This window comes from Helianthus annuus, chromosome 3, assembly GCF_002127325.2.
Source record: "Helianthus annuus cultivar XRQ/B chromosome 3, HanXRQr2.0-SUNRISE, whole genome shotgun sequence".
NCBI lineage: Eukaryota > Viridiplantae > Streptophyta > Magnoliopsida > Asterales > Asteraceae > Helianthus > Helianthus annuus.
The window spans coordinates 44,138,727-44,154,221 of NC_035435.2; the positions used below are offsets into that span (position 1 = coordinate 44,138,727).

Genomic DNA, 15,495 nt, shown 5'->3' on the forward strand with positions numbered 1-15,495 from the left:
TATAAGTGATTCAAAATTTGAACTAGGTTGATCGTACAAGTGGTTAAATCAAGGTCATTACTTTGAACTTGAGATAACTATCATTCAAAAGATTGGTAAAACAATGTGATGATTTGATCCCCAAATTTTACAAGTGGTAAAATCAACAAACTAAATTTTTCCGGAAAAACCATTTTGATTAAAACAAACTTAAGTGTTTTGAAATCACAATGGGAAAATAGTTTGTTGTGAGGGTGAGTTCTGATTGTTTAAGCCAAACGGATGGAGAATTGTAGCGATTCTCATCAAGTTGTCAAGTTTGTACAGTTTGTTTCAAATTTTCCCAGAAAATCAAAATTGAAACATATTTTGATTTTATGGGGAGTAATATTTTAAAAAATTAGAAAATTTGAAAATGTCAAAAACATTGAAAAATTCAAAATGAGTTTTGCTGAAACAAGAGGAAATGATAGTAGATCAGTTGGACTGTCACAGCATGCTAAAGAATTGGAGAGATAAAATGTGATAAGCGATCTCACTAAAGATGTGACGATAGGCTCAGCTAGATTAGTAGATTTGCGATAACGATACAAACCTAAATGAAAAAGCCTAGTTCTAGTGGGAAACATGGTCGAAAGCATAGTAGTTAGTTTTGTCCTTCTTGATTGTGTGCCTACTCAGTAATCGCTGATTGTCAAAAGACATAAAACTGGTTAAGTTTGTGAACTTTCACAACTTTGCTAAAAAGTCGTTGTGATTGTGCATTTCATTTTGCAAAGATTTAAACTTGTTTTATTTCTTTATTTTGTTTAAGCATCGGACATCCTCTGCGTATACGTGAGTATCGACCTGGATGTTGTTGCCTAAACGTTCTGCTTTATTTTCTTTGGTGTTTCGTTTAAGCTTTGGATCACCTCTGCGTATACGGGAGTATCGACCTGGTGGTTAAAGCCTAAACAACTTCAACTTGTTTTTTATTTTCTTATTTTGTTTAAACATTGGACTTTCTCTGCGTATACGAAAGTATCGACCTGATTGTTAATGTTTAAACATTCTGCTTTGTTTTTGCACAATTCACAGTTGACGAAAGTTTAAAGGCATTACTTGAGTCAGTGTATTACATGATGAGGGGATATGCTGAGATCGTGGGGTCCATAAGAATTTAGTGCAAAATTAATATACCTTAACGTATCGGTAAGCATTTCGAAAGTTTTTAGATTGAGTTTAAGTGGACAACAATATCGTCAATCTATGTGAATCGTTTAGAGCTTAAAACGATTAAAAGCTTAATGGTGCATGTGATGTGTCTAAAAACTGACATGATCCTCTTTCGCAAACTCACAAAAATATGTTTGTACATATTTCATTTCTGCATTTAATTTTTGCATTTATGTTTCATATTTTGAAAATCCAAAAAGATTTTCGACAACTGATGATGAAGAGCTGATATTCAAAATTTCAAGTGCTGAACATGATGAACAGGTTTGGGAGTGTGAGTTTAACAGAAGAAATTTGTTTTGAGAAAGAAAAGTTTGATTAGTTAATCAGGGTCATTAATTTGAACTTGGTGTAACTATTTTTAGTAAGTTTTACTTATTGAATTAAGTAAAAAACTTATGTTTCGATGAGAAGTGTGCAGAAAATGAGCTTAACAAAGACAAAGCTAGGATTTGATCTCAAGGTGATAGCAAATTCCAGATAGCGATCCCATCATGATGGAAGGGGGAGTCTGACGAGGCTAGAGCCAAAGAGAAGAAGATCCTGGATAATATGAAAAGCTGTGAAATGGAAAAGACAGACAACGATCCTAAAGCTGATGATGCTGATGATCTGAAGAAATGTCAGCATATCGCAAGGGGGAGTCTGAAGGCCTGAAAGAAAAGAACTGAGAGTGAAGCCTAGAGACTGATAAAGACTGAAGATTGTGAAGACTCGACACTTAAGACTCGTCAACATCTGAGGGGGGAGTCTGTTGGTGCAGTCATCTGTCGTCTTCGTCTTATGTCGAGTCTTAGGTTCGTTGCAGATCAGATTGGGCAAGAAATCAAGATATGAAGGCTAACCGTTTGAAGTGGAGCTGTCCGTTTGAATAGTCTTGGCCGTTTGAGAGTGTCCGTTTGAGTGATGATCGTTTGAGCATGTTCAAACGGTCAGGCAATGTCTATATATAGTCTTCAAACGGATGTCATTGGTAACGATTGAGAAACTTGATACTGAGGTGCTGCCGGTTGTTTCTCTGATTGTAATTACTGTTATATCAATAGAAAAGAGGTTTAGAGTGTATTTCAGACTGTTTTAAAGTGTGTTTCTTAGTATTCCGCCTCTGAAACATACGAGAGCTCTTCCGATCGACTCATTCGGGTCGTTTCATGATCCTACAGAACACCGTTACTCGTTAAGAGGGGAATATGGGGGTTTCCCTCTTAACCGGGCTCCGGCGTGAGAATAAGCGACTGCTTTGGGGAAGATAATTAAGTATTAAGAGTGAGAGTAGAGGGAATGGAATGTTTAACCTGTGAAGTGAGGTCTCTATTTATAGCCGGAGAGGTGTAAGAGGATGTGGGCTGATGGGCCTTGGGCCGGAAGGCGACAACATAGCGGATATGCTCCTTGTCTCACTGGTGTCGATCGTTAGTGGCTTCTAGAAGTTCTCCGGCGTTGGCGTGCCTTGATTGGAGCCACGTGTCACTTTTGTCAGCCTTGTTGTCCTTCTGCCATCAGCAGACAAGTGGAGATCGTGGGACAGATGTCTCTGTCCTCTGATTGGTGCCACGTAGGCGTCCTAATGTACTTTTCTTCTTCTGCACGTCAGACGATCGTGGCGCATGATTGAACAGAGCCTGCAGGATGTTCATTGGCTCCTTTTTCCTGCCACTTGTACCTTTTTGTACCTTCCTACTCTGGACTTGCGTTGCAACCTTTATGCGATTCTTGCTGGGCATGGAACTAGGTCGCGCAGTTTTATAGGTACTAAAGACTCTTATCAGAATGCTAAGTGTCGTAATTGTAGTTCCCTTCTGGCTGGACCTCGCGCTTTGTTAGTGGAATGTGTTGTAGCTCGCACGAGGTTGCTACTAAGAGAATTGTTGAATAAGGAGTATGGCCCTGCGCGCAGCCTTGATGAAGGCTTGCGCGGCTTTTTTGGGGCCATACCCCTTCAAGTCCCCCCAGTCCAGTGCTGCACCATGCGCAAGGCAAGTGGTTGGAGCTCTGGACTTAGAAAAAGAAAGTTGCAGAGATCGCTTACTTTTTGTTTTGTAGGCGCGTGCGTATAGTTGCTGACGATTGTTACGGCGCGACTACATATTTGTTAGCTGATGTTTCGCCTTTTAGAGATGATAGCGCGCGGGTATCTTGAGTACCAGGTATATTGCGCGCCCCTTGGTAACTTCCTTGCTAAGTGTTAGGGAATTTGGGCGGGAAATTCCTCGAAATTTGAATTCTGACGGTTTGGTGAGATCGTCTCTGATTGTGACATTTGAGTTGACTCCTGGCACGGATGTCATCATGCTGGTTCTGACGGTTCCACTTTCCGTCAGGAGAGTGAGTGGCGGACCATGGTTAGGGAAAGGGAAGAGTGGGGGAAGTACCATGAGCGATTGCTGAGGCAAGTGAAAACTTTTGAGAAGTCGAAGGCCGCCTTTGACGAGGAGAAGGCGAAGTTCGAAACAGACAAAAAGGCTGAGGAGTGGGGCCGTGAAGGCCTTAAAGGCAAGCTCCGTGCCGCTGAAGAACTCCTCTCAAAGGAACGTGCCGATTGGAAGGCTATTTGTGCAAAGGATAATGAGCGCATGTATGCGGCTCGCTCCAAGATCACCGAACTTGAAGGTCAAGTTGCGGATCTGAAGAAGAAGGTGGAGGATGCGCAAGCTGTCAAGGAACAGGCTGAGGTATGTTAACTGTCCCTTCTTGCTTATGCTTCGGTTTGTATAATTCTCTCAAGTCTTGTTTTTTATAGGCTGAGCTTAAGGCGCAAATTTCTGGCAAGGATAGAGATCTGTCTGCCAAGGACGTTGAAATCGCTGAATTGAAGCGTCGTCTGCACAAGCAGATTGAGAGGAGCGAGTCCTTGGAGATTGATCTTGAAGCTGAAAAGTCAAAAGCTGCCACTGCCGAGGAAGCCAAGCATAAGGCCGAGAAGGCGCGAGACATTAGTACAACAGCTCTCAATGTGACGCAGAACAACTATTCTGAGGCTCAAGGTATCGTTGATACTTTGGTCTCTGAAGCTGAGTGGCTGCGCCGCCGAGGAATAGCTCTGGTAAGATTTCTCATGACTTTGGCTCAATTTGTTAAAACTTGTTGTCTTATATGTTGCGTTTATTGTAGATGGCCAACTCCGTCTTGAATGCTGGGGAGCTAGATAAAGTTGTTGCTACTTTAATAGATGCTTCGCGCGCCGTTGGTCACCGGGGTGGTTACTTGGAGTGTGCGCAACATGCTTCAGAGATGTTTGGTCAAGAATTTGACACTAGTCACTGTTCGGTGACTGATCAAGCTGAGGCCGAGCTGACTCGCGCTGAACATGGTTATGATAACTTGTCTCTACCGGTGATGGATTTGGTTACTGAAGCGTTGAAGCATGACGACTGGTGTCATCGATTAAAGACCATCCTTGATCCGCCATAGATGGTTGAAGTATCTGATGAGGAGGAGTTGGCAGGCGATGATGACGGCGGAGATGGTGATCAACCTGAATAGGAATTGAAGGCTTTGTGCCTTGTTTTGTTTAGTTTTTTGAATGTACAGTGTTGCGCGGTCGCGCTTCACCTAGATCGAATGGATGTTAGGTCTATGTAACCATTGCGCATTGCGCTTGTTTGAATATGATGTTTATGTTCACATTTATTCTGTCTTGTTACAATTATTGCACTGTTGTTTAAAACTTTGGTTAAGTTAGCACGGATAAATGTAAGTGTAGCTCAAGAGCTGATAATTCACTGAAGTGTTTTCGTGCTAATCAAAAGTTTAACATGCATTTGTAACTCATGAAGTAATAAGGTAGTAGGAAAACATATCGTATGCTTTCATTAACTTGGAAACAGGCGCTTAGGCCAATCATACATTGTGAATAAATAACATATAGGGCGTTTAGCCAATCATAGGAAAGCAAGTAGGTGCGTGGTCCTCATCAGAGGAGTGGCTCATGGCCTAAAGTAGTTACATATAACACTTGCGCAGTTGTTGCGCGTTCCATGTGCGCGAGATGATATGGCCATCCAATGTTCGCAATTTGTACGCCCCTTTTCCTAGCACTTCATGGACCAAGTATGGGCCTTCCCATTTGGGTGCTAGTTTCCCAGGGCGCTCGGCGTTCGAAGCTTCGATGTCACGGAAAACGTATTCTCCTGGAGTGAAGGCACAAATGCGGACTCTCGCATTGTAGTACCTTTCCAGTTGTGTCTTGTATTTCGCCTCTTTAATACGCGCAATCTCGCGTCTCTCTTCCAAGAGATCCAGATCGAGACGGCGCTCTGCTTCATTATCAACCGTGTTGACTGCTGTCAATCGCGGTGAGGGGAGACTAACTTCTGCCGGGATAACTGCTTCCGAGCCGTATACTAGGCTGAAAGGAGTTTCGCCGGTGCTTGTCTTCGGCATGGTTTGATGAGCCCATAGGATGCTTGGGAGCTCATCTACCCAGCCTCTTCGCTTCGTGCCTAGTCGGGCTTTTATCCCCTCCATGATGCTTTTGTTTACGCTTTCCACTTGACCGTTGCCCTGAGGATGCGCAACGGACGAGAAGGTATGTTCTATCTTCATTTCCTTCATCCATTTTTGAAGATCCTCCGAGGCAAAATTGGTACCGTTGTCTGTTACGATTTTGAGTGGAAGACCAAATCTGCAGATGATGTGCTCCCAGATAAACTTGCGCACCATCATGGCAGTGGTTGATGCGAGGGCTTTGGCTTCCACCCACTTGGTAAAATAATCAACAGCCACGATTATAAACTTTACGGCTCCCGGGGCATCTGGGAAAGGTCCCACCATATCAATCCCCCACTGTTGGAAAGGCCAAGCAGTGGACACTGGGATAAGATCATTTTTGGGGCGTAGGGTCTTTGGAGAGTGCCGCTGACAGGAGTCGCATTTGCGCAGCTCCTTCAGGGTGTCGACATGCATCCCTGGCCAATAATATCGGGCGTTCCTGATCTTCGCAACAACCATGCGTGGTCCCGCATGGATACCACAGATCCCTTCATGGATTTCTCTGATTAAGTAATTTGCGTCTTGGGGGTCTATGCAGCGCAATAAGGGACCCAAGAAGGATTCCAATACAGAATACCATCATTCATTTCATAATGCAGGGCTTTGTGCTGGATTTTCCTTGCCTCTGCTTTGTTCTCTGGGAGTGTCCCTTCCTGTAGATAGTGAATTATAGGGGTCATCCAGGATAGCTGCCCTATTTCGATCACGTTCACCTGGCGCAGCAGGACTGATGGATTTTTGAGCACTTCAATCCTTACTTCCTTTGCAAGATGCTGAAAGGAAGTTGATGCGAGCTTGCTTAAAGCGTCTACCTGTTTGTTTTCGGAGCGATTGATGTGTACGACCCTGTATGTCGTGAATTTCTGCAACAGCTCTTTTGCTTGATCCAGATATAAGGCCATAACGTCGCCCTTTGCGTCATAGAATCCGTTGACTTGGCTGGCGATCAAAAGTGAATCAACGTGCGCTTGTAGATTTCTAGCCCCCATTTTAATGGCGAGGCACAAGCCTGCCAGGAATGCCTCGTATTCTGCCTCATTGTTGGTATTTTTAAAATCCAACCTGATAGCGTATGTAAATTCATGCTTTTCAGGGCTCACTAGGCGCAATCCGGCTCCTGAGCCATCCTCATTTGAGGCACCATCTGTGTATAGGAACCATAGCCCATCTGATGTATCTTTTGTGGGAGCTTCGACGATTTCACAATCTTTGACCTTTTCTGCTGGGACTTCTATGATAAAGTCTGCAAGGACTTGACCCTTGATGGCTGGGCGCGGCCTATACAAAATGTTGTGGCCCCCAGCTCTATCGCCCACTTCGCTAATCGCCCGGATGTCTCCGGTTTTTGTAATATCGTCCCAATGTGGAAATTGGCCAATACGGTGATGACGTGGCTTGTGAAGTATCGGCGCAGCCTTCTAGAGGCATGTAGCAGCGCTAGTACCAGTTTCTCCATCGTTGAATATCTTGTTTCTGGATCTGTGAGTATTCTACTGACATAGTAGATTGGAGTCTGAACCTCGTTTCTTTCTACAAGCAATACCGAACCCACTGCCTTGTCTGATGATGACAAGTACAAGATGAGCAGCTCCTTTTCGAACGGTGTGGTCAACGTTGGGAGTTCGATCAAACACTCCTTCATTTGCTGAAAATCGCTTTCTGCTTCAGGCGTCCATCTGAACTCTTGCTTCTTTACACAGTTGCGCAAGGTACTTATGAAAGGGTACGACTTTGCGACGTGATTTGACAGGAAGCGGTTAAGCGCGGCTAGGCGGCCGGCTAACCTTTGCATCTCTTTGATTGTTTTGGGTGATGGCATGCGCTCTATTGCTTGGAACTTTTCTGGATTCACCTTAAATCCGCCATTGGTGACTATGAAGCCCAAGAATTTCCCTTCCTCCATGCCAAAGGAACATTTGGCTGGATTCAATTTCATGTTCACGCTTCTCAGTGAATTAAAGGTTTTCTCGATGTCCTTCAACATTTGGTCCTCTTCAGGACTTTTTACTACCAGGCCATCGATGTAAACTTCAATGTGCTTCCCAATATCCCCCGCGAAGGTCTTGTCCATCAGGCGCTGGTACGTGGCGCCAGTATTTTTAAGACCGAATGGCATCTTTGTATAACAGAAGATCCTGAGATCGGTTCCGAAAGCTGTCTTGTCTTCGTCTTCGAGCTTCATCTGAACCTGATGGTACCCCTTGTAACAATCCAAGAAGCACTGCCATCTGTATGGCGCGAGGGAGTCTATTTTTTTGTCGATCTCCGGCAAAGAATAGCAATCTTTAGGGCATGCCTTGTTGAGATCCGTATAATCAACGCACATTCGCCATCCTCCGCTCGACTTTTCCACCATTACTGGGTTCGCGACCCAACTTTGATAACGTACTTCTCGCAAGATTCCAGCTTTGAGTAGTTCACATACTTGCTCATTCATTGCTTTTGTTTTGTCTGCCCCTAAGCTGCGCCTTCTTTGGACCTTTGGTTCAACAGAGGGGTAGGTGTTTAAGCAATGCTCGGTAATGTCGCGCGGGACACCAGTCATGTCTGCCGGGGTCCAGGCGAAGATATCCATATTCCTGAACAATAGTTGTTTCAGATGCGTTTTGATATCTGACGAAATGGCGTGGCCTATTGTTACCGTTTGCTCTGGGTACTTACGGTTTAACACCCACTTCTCTGGCCCAGTTGTTGAAACCTTCGCCACTTTTGTCAGGCGCAACTCTTCCGTTGACATTACTTCTTTTTTGGCATAGATGATCGCCACCCCCGTCTTGGTTGGAAACCCTATCGCTGAGTGGGGGGTGGAAGTTACCATGTTTAGCTCTCCTTGGGTTTCTCTCCCAATCAACACATTGTGCCTCGATTTGACAGGCATCACCATGAAGTTAACGTTTGTTGTTCTTGAATGCTTCCCGTCAGAGAGCGTGACAGGGAAGCTGATTTGCCCTAATGGGAAAACCATTTCGTTGCAAAATCCAGACAACAGATAATCAACTGGCTTGAGTCTTGCCTTGTCATCTTCATTAAACTGGTTAAAACACTGTTCATAGATGATATCAGCTGTGCTTCCTGGGTCAATGAAGACATACTCCGTTTCGTAATGGCCGATAATGCCGGTAATGACGACGGGTCGAGTGACGCGAGGGCCGCCGCGCACTACTGGGAAAATGACCTGTTGCTCTTGCCATGAAGGTTCGTAAGGGCGCTTGCCTTTCTCTTTTGCACTGTATCTTGGTCCATTGACCATATGGGTTTCAAGGCGCCGGACTTTCTTGTGACTTCCCTTATCGTGGCGTTGAAGCTGTCGAGTTTCTTTTCGCGCGTTTTTCACCAGGTGACTTAGCTTCCCGCTTTTTAGCGCTTTCTCAATTTCTTGACGTAGACTATAGCAATCATCTGTCAGGTGCCCTGTATCTTTGTGGAAGTCACAGTACAGGTTGGGGTCCTGCCCCTTCTTGTTTGTCATAGGCCTTGGAGCCTTGAAATCATGATTCTCCGTCATCAACACCTCTTTTGGTGTTTTTATAAGCGGAGTCCAGTGCTTCTCTCTGTTATCATCCCTGACTGCTTTTCGGTAGCCGATTCTATCAATTGTGTCGCGCGCATCTTCTCTATAGCGGGGCCTCTCTTCATGGCCCCTTGATCTTCCGGATTTCCAATCATTGCCTTTATGCTTGTTGCGCTTGTTGTGATCGCGCGTATTCCCTTTGGAAAATCGGTCTTCAGAATAATAATTCTTGTTTCCAGCGAGTGATTCTTCAGTTTGCGCGACTATCTTTGCGGCTTCCATGATTTTATCCCATTCTTTGGGCATTCCGTCTTTGCCAGTGATAGTTCTGATGAGACTATCACAGCGAATGGCTTTCTTGAAGTGGCAGCGCATGAGTTGCTCACTTACGCCACCGATTTCCAAACACTCATTGTTAAAGCGAGTGATGAAATCTTCCAAAGCCTCACCATCTCTTCGCCAGATGTCTTCTACCTCAGCTGTGTCGCGCTGGTAGCGTCGTTGTTGGCTGAAGTAACTCAAGAACTGCGTCTTGAAATCTACCCATGACTTAATCTTTCCCGGAGGAAGGCTGTCGAACCAGGCGCGAGCAGCCCCGGTAAGAGTTTGAATAAACAGATGGCACCACATAGGCATATTCCATCCTCCCATGCAACCTACGCTTGTGAAAGTTCTGACGTGATCATCAGGATCAGTCAATCCGTTAAATTTTCCAACCGTCGGAGGTAACTTCTCTCTTGAAAGTGGCGCAAGCGCAATTTTTGGGATGAACTTTGAATGTTCCGCAGCTTCAGCTGGCCGATAAGCGAGGCGGAAGTCTCTTTCCGCTTCTTCAGTGTACCCGATGTGTTGTCTTGGTTTGTAGTACTCATGATTTTTCTGCAAGCGATTGAAGACCGACGAACCCTCGTCATCTTCCCAAGTTGGATCGTTCGGGTCAGTCTCCTCCCACTCATTGTTCATGTTGCGCGGCGTGAGCCGGCTATGAACAGGTCCTCTTTGAAGGTGCGACGGATAGTCGTAGTAACTTTCCGTTTCTCCCCTTGTATCGCGTGTGTCATGCACGCTTAGTCGCCTGGTGGGGGGAGGCCTATTGATTCTCCCTTGGAGATTTGGCTGTGGGGGTATCTGGCGTGCCCCCTGACTCTGTGCTTGAGGAGTGACCAAGGACGGTTCTACCGTTAAGACTGCTTGCTGTGCGATCAGAGATTGATACGTTGCGTTAATGGTTGCAATATTCTTGGCGTACCACGAGGCTGGAGTTTCGCCCTCTGGTAGCCCTAGCAGCGTCGAAACGTTCTGAGATGGGGCCGGGTTTGAAGGTCCCTCGCCATTGTTTCCTGGGGTGACCGTCTGAGTGATGCAGGTGATGCTCCCGCGTGGTCCCCCAGTGTTTGTTACTTCGATTTCCCCAATTTCTTCAATGTATTGGGGTTGGATGTTTTAATTACCCTCGCCCAACACTGTGTTAGTGTTTGCTCCGAAACCAAACTCGGGAACGATTCCTTGACCAGCCATGATCGAAGGAATGAAAACGACGAAAAACTCAGAAAAAAGAAGATGAAAGTGATTGTAGAAAATCGATGGGCGCCAATGAAGAAACACGGAACTAATTATGTGGTTAATCAGTTGGGTTTATGTTTCTACCATGAGGGTTAATCTTCTAATGATTATCTAAGCTTCGTCTGGAACGTCTAATCCTGCAAAACAGAACACCGTTACTCGTTAAGAGGGGAATATGGGGGTTTCCCTCTTAACCGGGCTCCGGCGTGAGAATAAGCGACTGCTTTGGGGAAGATAATTAAGTATTAAGAGTGAGAGTAGAGGGAATGGAATGTTTAACCTGTGAAGTGAGGTCTCTATTTATAGCCGGAGAGGTGTAAGAGGATGTGGGCTGATGGGCCTTGGGCCGGAAGGCGACAACATAGCGGATATGCTCCTTGTCTCACTGGTGTCGACCGTTAGTGGCTTCTAGAAGTTCTCCGGCGTTGGCGCGCCTTGATTGGAGCCACGTGTCACTGTTGTAGGCCTTGTTGTCCTTTTGCCATCAGCAGACAAGTGGAGATCGTGGGACAGATGTCTCTATCCTCTGATTGGTGCCACGTAGGCGTCCTTATGTACTTTTCGTCTTCTGCGCGTCAGACGATCGTGGCGCATGATTGAACAGAGCCTGCGGGATGTTCATTGGCTCCTTTTTCCTGCCACTTGTACCTTTTTGTACCTTCCTACTCCGGACTTGCGCTGCAACCTTATGCGATTCTTGCTGGGCATGGAACTAGGTCGCGTAGTTTTATAGGTACTGAAGACTCTTATCAGAATGCTAAGTGTCGTAATTGTAGTTCCCTTCTGGCTGGACCTCGCGCCTTGTTAGTGGAATGTGTTGTAGCTCGCGCGAGGTTGCTACTAAGAGAATTGTTGAATAAGGAGTATGGCCCTGCGCGCAGCCTTGATAAAGGCTTGCGCGGCTTTTTTGGGGCCATACCCCTTCACCCTATCTATAAATAACACTAAAAAAATTAAACCTTGTTCCATCTACGGGCCAGCCAAGAAAGATAATGGAATGTAATGCTCATTCTATTAGGCTGACCAACAATATAACTTCTGAAATAGACCCAAAAAAATTTCAAAATAACTAACAAACCTTGGTGTTAAGGGAGTCAATAATAAGAGAGGAGTTGACTCATGATAGGAGGAAGACTAATCTCTCAAAAAATCCACCACCGAAGTTACATCTGACCATGATCAAATAAGGCCGACATCAACAAACTATACAAATCTCTGAAACAAAATCAACATTTAATCAATTTAATCAGAAACATAAAGAATCAGTAGCCCACCTTGGGTTATTTTACCAGATCTAGCTAAAAAAATGCTTAAAACAACCAATCAGCAAAAATAACTCAATAGAGAGTTAAGGTTCGTGAATTTAGGTACCTGATACTAAACCTACAATGATAAAAATGGAGTTGTTAGTAGCCGGTGCCTCTGGCGGACAGAGGAGTAGAAGTAGGAAAACAAAACAATGGGAGAAGGTGGAAGACGACTGAAGAGTATCCTGAGAGAGAGAGAGAGAGAGAGAGAGAGAGAGAGAGAGAGAGAGATGGCGACGGAGTATCTTCCTTTGTGCTTTATAAAACAATATAGATAATAACTATATGTTTTAAATTTTAAAAAAAGTTTCCCACTTAGTTTTTTCCATCCTTTTTTATAGAAGGTTTGTTATACTATTTATTCTTAAAATTATGAAGTTTTGTTAAAATTTGACTAACGTATAAAGAAATTTTTTAATCAATTATTTGACACTCGAAATTGTTTAATCAATTGTTTCCCGCTTCTGAATTGACACTCGGCGTATTTTTAATCGGACTTTCTAGTTTGTGCTTGAATCGACAGTATCTTCTAATTCCTCTTCTTTGTCATTGTCCTCAGAATCGTCTAAATTAATAACCTCACTCCACTTCCATTAAGAGAGTCTCTTGGATCTCTTCCTTTGAGTCTCAAATTTCCGATCCCTATAAATGACAAAAATTGAATTCAAAAGTTAAAAAAAGATTAAATAAACCTTAAAATTACATCTTCACTAAATTCGCATTGAAGATTTAACTTGTATATACTAAACATTGCACCATAAGAAATAATATCAATACTTTTATCACCATCATCCTGCAATAAAACACACATATAATAACATAACGAACATGTTAATATGAAAGATATACACAAAAATAATACTTAATAACCAGCAAAATCAATACCTTAGAAGCTTGTTCGCCAAATGTGTTGTTTAAATTGGCACGTTCATCATGCAACTGAATCTGAAAAATCAAATAAGTTAACATTCACATAAAAGTAAATAAAAGAAAAAAATATTCACTGCTGTGATATAACAAAACTGACATTTCGCAACAATTGAATTCAGAACTGGATCCATTTTTTTAACTTTGTTTAGCAACAGATATAGGAGTGTCCTGCTATATTTATAGTAGTAACTATAGAAGTGCATTAGGGTTTAATTTTAAATTTGCCACCCCTTTATTTAAAGGAAGTTTGTTGTGGTTAGTTTTATGTTTTTATAAGATATATCTAAGTATAGATATTAGGCAGTTTTAATAAAATAAAATGTGACAGAAAATATCTTCATTTTATATTACGGTACTTTTAATTCCTTTTGTTTTTGTTTACATAGATGGAGTCCATCTTTGTAGATTAGGCACATTAGATCACAAATAGTAATTACTTGTACATTAACGCATAATCGACTTGTACCTTTTAATCCGTGCGTCGATATTGAACAAGACAACTACCGAAACGTCGACAAAAATGTGTAGGTCGTCATGCTATCTTTGGAATTTTTTTAACAGTATAGTTTATAAGATATGTCAAGAATAGGTAAAAAAAATTATAAGTTTGTTATGGAGGGGTGAATTGTAACTAATTATCTACAATTTTGTTAAAACCTTAGGGATTTAAGTGTAATAATTTTAGGGGCTAAAAAATAAATAATGTTTAAAAGACCAAACTACCCTCATTTTAGGGGTCTTTCTATAAATAAAGAGGGGGACAAGTTCTTATTTTTTTTGTATCTTAAAATGCCCCTCTATCATGCACTATAATATAGTATAGATATACGTGTTCATGCTTCCGTTGCCTAAAAATTGCATAAATACATGTATAAAACCCGACCAACAATTTAAACCATAAACATACCAAACTTATGATGCATGTTTTAATTAAGGTTTTGATTATAAAACTTATAAATAAACGGTGCGTGTTTTAATTAAGGTTTTGATTACAAAACTTATAAACAAACCTCTAAACTAAGACAAGGCCCTATAAAATAAGTCAACTTTTATTAAAAAAATGCCTATAAATTGTTGGAAAAATTCTTCCACTTAAAGTGATATCCTAACATAATCCTTTACTAATCCAAATAGTTAAATTGAAACACAAACGATCTACAAATAGGGAGAAATTATCATATTATTCATACAATCATACCCATTTGGGAAGAAGCAACGATTTTTCATATCATCTATTATTTTTGATACCATTAAACTTGAAATGAGACATACTTTGAATCCACATGTTATGAATACGAAACAATCCTTCTAAAATATTGACACCATTCAAAAAAATAAATAACTGTTACATTTAAAATTAAAACCATACATTGTTGGGATTTTTATGTACTCATATAATGTACATATTTATTATATGTGTGTGCATTTATGTGTGCAAACGTGTACATATACACAACAATCAATTTATTTATTCAAATGATCTTAGTCTACCTTACATGTTATTTAATACTAAGGGTGGGGGTATAATCTTCGGTGAGTGTATCGGTGAGTGGAGTCACCGAGTGGTTAACCACACCGTGGTGATTGAGTTGGGTGTTTGAGTAGGAGAGAGGGTGAGAAATCCGGTGTATAGTCACCGAATGTGATTGAAGAGTGATGGAGGAGAGAGAGAGAGAGGAGAGAAGAACCAATCAAAAAATATATAACTCAAACACCCTAGGGTGATTAACCATACCTAGTGATTGAGTGCAAAATGGGGAGTGGAATGGGGAGTTGACATGACATAATATTATTGGGTAGGATTTCACTCAATCACCCTACAGTGCTTAACCATACCCTCCACCCTAAGCAGTGTAAGTTTTTAAATGAATACGACTTAACCCTAACTTGGGAAACACCAACTAATTAGTTATTAATTCAATAGGAAATAAGTGTAGTGGTTCGTCGTCGTCATCATCATCATACTCAGTAAATCTCACCAATAGCAAATCTAAGGTAGGGTCTCAGAAAGGTAAAATGTAGACAACATTATTATTCACTACTAAACGAAAAGTTTTGAGAGTCGCCCACCCTTTTCCGCCCCCACTATGTTGCACCCTGGATGTATTGGTAGTTGACAGGAGTAGATTAAAAGCAAGTTAGTTTGCTGTTCCAAAACAATGTAAATCCTTACTTATTACTAAGGAACATTCATATTGAGGTTCATTTAAGAAAAACATTTAATTGAGAAGAAAAAACAAAAAAACAAAGAGAATAAGTAAAACATTAAGTAGTTTTTCTCTCATCTTATTTATTTATAATCTTTGACTAATTAAATTAGTTATAAACATTATCATTCTTCACATTAAATTTTTTTGCCTACACACGTTAAAAGTTATCATACACATTTCGAAATTTATGTAACATATGTTAAAATTTATCTTACACAACTCATAATTTATCTCACAATCTAAATTAGTTTCTTTTTAAAAAAATATATTTTTTGAAAATAAGTTA

General features: G+C 41.9%; 1 protein-coding gene across 1 annotated transcript; it reads left to right on the plus strand.

Annotated features, from left to right (window-relative positions):
• Positions 1-3,536: 3,536 nt before the first annotated feature.
• Positions 3,537-4,608, plus strand: LOC110931544 (myosin-7B-like). Its single transcript, XM_022174930.1, has 3 exons — positions 3,537-3,869; positions 3,938-4,240; positions 4,309-4,608. The coding sequence occupies exons 1-3, from the start codon at positions 3,537-3,539 to the stop codon at positions 4,606-4,608; spliced, it is 936 nt and encodes a 311-aa protein (XP_022030622.1).
• Positions 4,609-15,495: the final 10,887 nt, after the last annotated feature.